Source organism: Spinacia oleracea, chromosome 2 (assembly GCF_020520425.1).
Source record: "Spinacia oleracea cultivar Varoflay chromosome 2, BTI_SOV_V1, whole genome shotgun sequence".
Classification (NCBI taxonomy): Eukaryota; Viridiplantae; Streptophyta; class Magnoliopsida; order Caryophyllales; family Amaranthaceae; genus Spinacia; species Spinacia oleracea.
In genome coordinates, this window is record NC_079488.1 from 14,324,036 (window position 1) to 14,332,616 (window position 8,581).

The following is an 8,581-nucleotide window of genomic DNA, read 5'->3' on the forward strand; positions in this document are numbered from 1 at the left end:
CGAGCCGAAGGCAGCAGGACTTGCAACTACAGTTCTTAGACCGATTTTGATCAGCACAACAAATAGAATCACATGCTCATTTCGGGAACTTGGGGTCCTTTTTTAAGTCAACTGATTTCATAATTGTATTAAAATGTGGGGTTTTTTTTATTTTGTTTGTAAATGGAGCTTTTAATTAATATTTTATCATTGTTTTACAATGTAGGTAGGCAAAGGAGACTAATGGTGAGCTTTCTTCAATTTAATAACAGCTTTAAGATTAAACTACTTTCAAACCCGACCTTCTTTTCAATTCATGTATACATTAGCGTTAGTTTCTCATTTTTATGTTTCATCTTGTGATGTCTAATGATTATTTTTTTTCGTTTGTTCATTGTTGCAGGAAAGAAGTGAAATATGAGAAGCAATTCCCCTTGTAATTGCGATATGAGAAGTGAAATTGCGATATCAGAAGTGTGCTTTTTTTACCCCTTGTAATTTTGGTATTTTGTACTGGAAATTCTGTAATTGTAAGATGGATATATTTCGCGAAATTGCATTGTTGGGAAATGCAATATAAATGTTAATAACACTTGATATTTGGAAATTAGAGATTGTTTGATTGTTTTTTTTTTTAAGTTTTGTTTACTAGATTTGTATTTTTAGTCTGGAATTCATCAACTTTGTAAATTTTAACTAAAAAGAATATATATATAAAAAATGAACACATAACGGTTATCTTAGCAAACAACCTTCTATTTTAAGCAATACAGAATGGTCAAGTTGCCTAACCGTTGTCTATTCCTTCTCTTATTTCCTGAGTTTCAGAAGGGTATAGAAGACGGTCGTGTTAGATGACTGTTCTCTATACCAAGGTATAGAAATCGCCTACCCCAACCGTCCTATAAATTATAGAGATCGCTTAGCAGGAGAACGGTCATAAGGCGTCCTATAAAGCCTATTTCAACAGTTCTCTATTCCATTTTTTGTAGTAGTGTCACAAGTCTGGAAAACGTTTACATTTATGAGTTCACGGCAAGAATATTGATCAGCTTGTTCTTCAACACCAGAGGTAAGCATTCAAATAGAAAGAAATCTGTTACGGTAACTTGCAAGGCATATAGATTCGTAAAAATAATTCCCCAAGTTACGGTCCCATCCAAAAATTCGGAACGGCCAATAACTTTTGAACGTTTCCCGAACTTCTACAGGCAATCCAATGGTCACATCGGTTCCATTATCAACATCGTAACGGATTATGTAAGGAAAATAAGAGGAAGAATTTTCACCAAATAATCCCCACAATCCGATATAAAGTAGACCCCATCTCGACAAGGCAACATTTCCTCCAATAGCACACTTCTTCCTCCTGTGACAAAATTACTTCTTTTTAGAATGAACTTACCCTCTTTAAAAATGTGCACATCATATCCAGTACTCCAACCATCGGAAACAGACTCGTCGCCATCATGTTGTGTGAACAAAAGAAGCATATAATCATACGGATGGTCGTTAAGTTCCGTTCCAAAGGAATAGCCACATACTAAACTAGCTTGAGCAATTTCGTAATAAAATAATTCATGGGCTACCTTTTGCGCACCAGGCCACTCAATGTACGAGAATGCACTAGTAGAAAAAACCCCTGTTGCAGCCCCCTTGTTGCAGCGTACAAGTATAAATACGCTTCAACAACCAGTCGGTCAACGCGGGTCAAACCCTTTAAAGGGTTATCGCAGCGTACATTTTAGTTGTTCGCAACAAATGCGTTTGTTGCAGCGTACAAAATAAAAGCCCGCAGCAACAACCCGAAGTTATTGCAGCGTACATGTTAATGCCCGCTTCAACAAGTCCGCGTTTCAAATTAAAAATTTTACTTTCCTAGTTGCAACGTACAAACCGCGCTCAAACGAGAAACGTACGTACGTTGTTCCTTCTCTGCTATAGCTCCAAGCCTTTTCCCTTAAACAAATATCCAAGGTCGCCGTCGAACTCAGCCCTGCGTCGCCGTCGAACCCAAGAGTTGCTCAGCCCTGCGTCGCTGTCTTGGTTCCGTTGGTTGCTCATCTCCCCGTCGCGTCGTGGTTCAGCCCTGCGTCGCTGTCTTGGTTCCGTGGTTCCGTGGTTCAGCCCTGCGTCGCTGTCTTGGTTCTGGGGGTTCAGCATCTCCCCGTCGCGTCGTGGTTCCGATGGTTGCTCGGCGTCGTGGTTCCGGTGGTTTCGGTATGGTGTGTTCAATTTCTATTTTCGTTTTTTATTTTCGTTTTCAGATTAGGGTTCAATTTTAGTTTTTGATTTTCGTTTTCAGATTAGGGTTCAATTTTAGGTTTATGATTGACAAAATCACATAGTTTTGAGTTCGATGATTTATGGGTTTCTTAGGGTTTGTTCAAATGATGTTTATGGGTTTTTAATCATTCATTACTTCATACAAAATCTTGATTTGTGCGAAATGTTGGATATTTAGGGTTTAGTTTAAGAATAGTATTGGAATTTTGGATGTTTTTGTTGTTTACGCTTGTGAAATGATGGAGAAGTTTTGAGTGGTCAAATGAGGGCTCTACAAGATTATAAGAAGGTGATTGTGTTTGAGTATAGTTTGTGTGAGTTGTTGACTTCTTTGTATGTTGCTATGGAGATTAAACTCGTTTTGCTGTCCTGCGCTTGTTATAAAAGGGAAGGTTTTGTGTTCCTGGGTTGTGATTCTCATTTATGGGGTTTGTGGAATGTCTTGTGAACTGGACAACTCCTCTTTCATTTGCCAGCATCAGCGTTACGAATTAGAATCTGTGTGCTTCATGTATTCCGTGGGTTTAGTCGAGATAACAATGTAATTTGATTAGGAACTGCATTGTGTCCTGAAGATTTAGGGTTGTGAGTCACGATTAAAGAAATTAAGTTAAGATGTATGTTTGCATTAAAGGTTGTTGTTGACTTCTTAATTTATATGTAGAGAATAAGTCAATCAGACATGTATGGCATGATTAATTTTCTAAAGTTAATGTAAACTTGTTTTCTTGCAGGCTATCACTTCTACTGGGACAAAGAAGGGCGAGTTGTTTTTGGCTAATGTCAGCACTAAGTTGACAAACAAGAATATTACCACCGATGTGAAAGTTGATACCAACTCCAATGTGAGTTTGTTTATTTGTATTACTACGAATTGATTCTATGATACATTACGGTTTCATTGGTTTATAGGTTTTTATAATTGGTAATTGTGTAAAATTTGGTGACAGATAGCATTGCTTTCTATGAACATCTTGTTTTACATAATTGGAATCTATTGTAATCTGATTCCAACTTCTTTGCTGTTTCCGTCTTCCGCTCCTAGCTTTTCACCACCATTATGTTGATGAACCTGCCCCTGGCTTGAAGGCTATTTTTAGTTTCCGTGTTCCTGATCAGAGATCTGGCAAGGTACCATACAATTATCTTTCTAGTATTGCAATTCAATGTTATTTTTGGGATTTTTCTGTACCTGTTGAATCACATGTTCTAGGTTAAACGATGTTAATGGGTAAAATTTTTGTGTTTGATCTATTGTTGTTATTATTAATTAAAAAGCAATTGATTTCTAATGCTTTTAGCTCTAAGAAACCAATTATAGTGTGGTGATTGGAAATTGTCTATCGTTTGAGAAGTACTGATTGCTTTAATTGGTGTAAATCAATTGGCTGGTGGCTAGACGGGGGGTGGTTTGATCATTTGATGTTGATGTTCCGGAAAAAGAACCGATTTTTAACAACTAACTTTTGACTGTGATTGAATGAGTAGGGAGAGAATTAATTGAGTGGAAAATGGATTAGGAAAATAAGGGTAATATGGAAATATAGATTGAATTATACACATATGTTGCAAAAATTGACCTCAATTTCTTAGACTTTTTGGGTCTGCAGAAGTGATTTGATGAGCTATTATTTAGAACTTTTTTGGGATTGGAGGAGAAAGGAGGTACTTAAAACTTAATCAACTATTGATTAGGGATTCTCTTAACATGTTAATATTTCATACTTTATGTTTTATGATAGGTACATCGATTATTACGCGTGGGTAGGTGTACCTTGTACGTGTAACTTTTGGGTTGAAACTTAATGCCTTCTATGATATCTCCTCAATGGCAGGACAAAGCTAGTGGGTTTTTTTCCGCTTCAGGTTTATTTTGTTCTATTTAACATATGAATTCTTTTTGAATTTTAAGTGTGGTAACTGGCAAGTGACTAAGTGTTTGATTGTAATTACAATCTATTTTCAAATTAAGGGGTTAAACTTAAGGAAGCGGGGAATCAAGCTGGGACTTTTGCCAAGGATGCAAAAGAGAACGTGGTTGATGCAGCTGAAAGAGTTGGGTCTGTGTTTAAAAGTAAATGGTCACTTTTCCAGCAACCCTCTACTAAGCATGCTGTGCAGGAGAGGTTTCTTTCAGCTGCTGCTTCAACAAGCTTCCTCGTAAGGAAAGGAATCTCAGAGACCAAAGAAAAAGTTTCTGTAGGAAAGATAAAAGTTGAGGAGGTATCATTATGTGTATTATTTCTTGTAACTTCTATTAATTTATACTGTAATATATTATCTAAGATTTGTTTTAGTCTTTTGATAGTATATTAATACTTGCTTGTGCTAGAGTGGAGAACCTCTCTGATATTGCACTCTATTATGGAACAAATTCAAATTTAGGCCATTATATTCATAGGTTGCAGCTTGCAGAATGTGGTTGTTATTTATCTACTCTCTATAGACCAATTGTGCACACATGAAACTATTTGTTGGATTTCATCCTATGTGAACCAATTTCTCTAAGTTTTGTCTTTTTTTGCAAATCCTATAATCTATGTTTTAGAATAGAGTATTGAAATGTACATGTTTCTGGTGTTTCAAGAAAATATGGGTTACATTTCATTCAAAGGTTATTGATGTTATTTCATGGCAATTCTTCAGGTGGCAAAGAAAACTGCACAAAGAAGTAAATCCTTTATATCAGATATTGAAAGATGGCAAAAAGTATAATTTTCTCGCTTATCTTTTTTGATTGGCTTTGGTAGGTAATGCTTTCGAAAACTAACCTTCAAATATTCCTCCTTTTTTTGCAGGGTGTTGCAAGCAGTGACGGTATATATTTTCCCTCATTGTTAGAATTTTTTGCTTTTCCTTGATAATTAGTTGTGTGAAATCAATAAATCCAACAGGAGCCTGAAGTATGGTAGAGCTTTTAATTTATGGGTTGTCTTTGTCTTAATGACTATGCTGGACTGCTGGCAGGTTTGTATTAGATAGTAGATACTAAAGAGTACTCCGTAAGAAATTAGATCTGCCCTACATTTGTCTGAATAGATTAGGTTTACTCAGGATATTTGTGTTAGTAACTTAATACTTAAGTATTATGGAATAAGAAATTAGCATAGGAAGGTTCTTGGGGGTTGAGGGCTCAGTTTTTTTACTTGTTAGACTGAGCTTCTGGGGACAAGCTGGGGGAAAGGGTTACAAAATGCAGGGAAGCATCCGTCAAGTAGTTCAAAGTGGAAGGTACTATTTAGTTAGGCATTACTATTTAGTTAGAAGGTACTATTTTGATCTTGGGGGGAGAATGAATGAATGGTCTTAGCTCACTCTTTGGAACTATAAGGAAGACTATTTTAGTTTCTGGAGGAGAATAGCGAAAGGGAATTTGTACTTGAAGCATTTTCCCTCCCAACTTTGAACTAAAGAACCTAAGGACTCATTTTATACTTATTACATGTTTAATATGAATAGTTTTAACTTTCTAACACTCATTCCAATCTACTTATGCAAATTTAAGGCTTGTTTGGTCGTTATAGGTCATATTAGGCTAAAATGAGGATTTTTTGCTCCCAAATATGAAATAAAGAACCTTAGGACTCATTTTAAATATATTAAATGTTTTATATGATTAGTTTTAACTTTACAAGACTTAATCCAATCTATTTATGCACATTCATGACTTCTTTGGCCGTTATAGGTCATATTTAGGCTAAAATGACATTTTCGCTCCCAACTTTGATCTAACGAACTTAAAAACTAATTTCAAACTTACTACATGATTCATATGATTATTTTTAACTTTCTAGGACTCATTCCAATCCATTTATGCACATTTAAGGCTCATTGTGTCGTTATAGGTCATATTTAGGCTAAAATGACATTTTCGCTCCCAACTTTGAACTTAAGAACCTAATGACTCATTTTAAACTTATTATATGATAAATATGCTTAGTTTTAAGTTTCTAAGACTTATTCTAATCTATTTATGCACATTTAATGCTTGTTTTATCGTTATAGGTCATATTTAGGATAAAATAAGGCATTTTCGATCCCAACTTTAAAATAAAGAACCTAAGGACTTATTTTAAACTTATTACATGATTAATATGCTTAGTTTTAAGTTTCTAAGACTTAATCTAACTACTTATACACATTTAAGGCTTGTTTGGTCGTTATAGGACATATTTAGGCTAAAATGACATTTTCGCTCCCAACTATGAACCAAAGAACCTAAGGACTCATTTTAAACTTACTAAATGTTTTATATGCTTATTTTTAACTTTCTAGGACTCATTCCAATCCATTTATGCACATTTAAGGCTCATTGTGTCGTTATAGGTCATATTTAGGCTAAAATGACATTTTCGCTCCCAACTATGAACCAAAGAACCTAAGGACTCATTTTAAACTTACTAAATGTTTTATATGCTTATTTTTAACTTTCTAGGACTCATTCCAATCCATTTATGCACATTTAAGGCTCATTGTGTCGTTATAGGTCATATTTAGGCTAAAATGACATTTTCGCTCCCAACTTTGAACTTAAGAACCTAATGACTCATTTTAAACTTATTATATGATAAACATGCTTAGTTTTAAGTTTCTAAGACTTATTCTAATCTACTTATACCCATTTAATGCTTGTTTGATAGTTATAGGTCATATTTAGGCTAAAATGAGGCATTTTCGCTCCTAACTTTAAAATAAAGAACCTAAGCACTCATTTTAAACTTAATACATGTTTAATATGCATAATTTTAACTTTATAAGACTCGTTCCAATCTATTTATGCACCTTTAAGGCTCATTAGGTCGTTGTAGGTCATATTTAGGCTAAAATGACATTTTCGCTCCCAACTATGAACTAAAGAACCTAAGGACTCATTTTAAACCTACTAAATGTTTTATATTCTAGTTTTAACTTTCTAGGACTTATTCCAATCCATTTATGCACATTTAAGGCTCATTGTGTCGTTATAGGTCATATTTAGGCTAAAATGACATTTTCGCTCCCAACTTTGAACTTAAGAACCTAATGACTCATTTTAAAGTTATTATATGATAAATATGCTTAGTTTAAGTTTCTAAGACTTATTCTAATCTGTTTATGCACATTTAATGCTTGTTTGATAGTTATAGGTCATATTTAGGCTAAAATGAGGCATTTTCGCTCCTAACTTTAAAATAAAGAACCTAAGCACGCATTTTAAACTTAATACATGTTTAATATGCATAATTTTAACTTTATAAGACTCGTTCCAATCCATTTATGCATATTTAAGGCTCATTGTGTCGTTTTAGGTCATATTTAGGCTAAAATGACATTTTCGCTCCCAACTTTGAACTTAAGAACCTAAGGACTCATTTTTAAATTATTATATGATTAATAAGCTTAGTTTTGAGTTTCTAGGACTTATTCTAATCTACTTATACCCATTTAATGCTTGTTTGATCGTTATAGGTCATATCTAGGCTAAAATAAGGCATTTTCGCTCCCAACTTTAAAATAAAGAACCTAAGGACTCATTTAAAACTTATTACATGTTTAATATGCATAATTTTAACGATCTAAGACTCGTTCCAATCTATTTATGCACCTATAGGCTCATTGGGTCGTTATAGGTCATATTTAAGCTAAAATGACATTTTCGCTCCCAACTTTGAACTAAAGAACCTAAGGACTCATTTTAGACTATTAGGACATTGTCATTAGTTTCTTGAATGTTAAAATGTGATATTTAATTTGTATTTAATCTAATGTTTAATTTAAATTTCTGTTTTTGTAAAGGTCTACACTCCGAGGATTGCGCCTTATGCGAGGAATTTGATGTGGTTCGTGAGCAATGGGCTAAGTTTTTTACCAACAAGTATTTATTATTGGCTTTAGCGCGCTTGATCGAGTTGGTTTAGTTGTTATAGAATAAATTTTATATTAAAATGTATGTTTATGTTGAAATTGGAACATATATTTAAATGTAATATGTGCACTTTGGTTTTGGGATATATAGTATACAAAACTCCAGTTGTTGTTTTTATATTTGTTATATAGGTTGCGTTATTCTATTATTATTTTGACAGGTTTCTATATTTGGTGCAAGGCACTCTAGGTATCCCTAAACAAAATTAGAATTTTCCCGCCAAAAGTGCTTTTTTGCAGCGTACATATATGTTGTACGCTGCAACAAGGGAAAAAAATTTCGCAAAAATTCAGACTTGTTGCAGCGTACAAATAAATGTACGCTGCAAAAAATTGAGTAATTCAGACTTGTTGCAGCGTACAAATAAATGTACGCTGCAAAAAGTTGAGTCTTTTGCAGCGTACATATATA

General features: G+C 34.2%; 1 protein-coding gene across 3 annotated transcripts; it reads left to right on the top strand.

Moving 5' to 3' along the window:
- Positions 1-3,310: 3,310 nt before the first annotated feature.
- Positions 3,311-8,315, top strand: LOC130466791 (uncharacterized Rho GTPase-activating protein At5g61530-like). Of its 3 annotated transcripts, none has more exons than XM_056835384.1 (6): positions 3,311-3,396; positions 4,008-4,110; positions 4,238-4,488; positions 4,912-4,974; positions 5,064-5,082; positions 8,041-8,315. In XM_056835384.1, the coding sequence occupies exons 2-6, from the start codon at positions 4,071-4,073 to the stop codon at positions 8,160-8,162; spliced, it is 495 nt and encodes a 164-aa protein (XP_056691362.1). In that variant the 5' UTR covers positions 3,311-3,396; positions 4,008-4,070; the 3' UTR covers positions 8,163-8,315. The 3 variants fall into 3 exon arrangements, with proteins under 3 accessions (XP_056691362.1, XP_056691360.1, XP_056691361.1); XM_056835382.1 differs by having other exon boundaries at positions 3,315-3,396; positions 4,008-4,131; XM_056835383.1 differs by lacking the exon at positions 3,311-3,396 and adding an exon at positions 3,696-3,930 and having other exon boundaries at positions 4,008-4,131.
- The last annotated feature ends 266 nt before the right edge of the window (positions 8,316-8,581 follow it).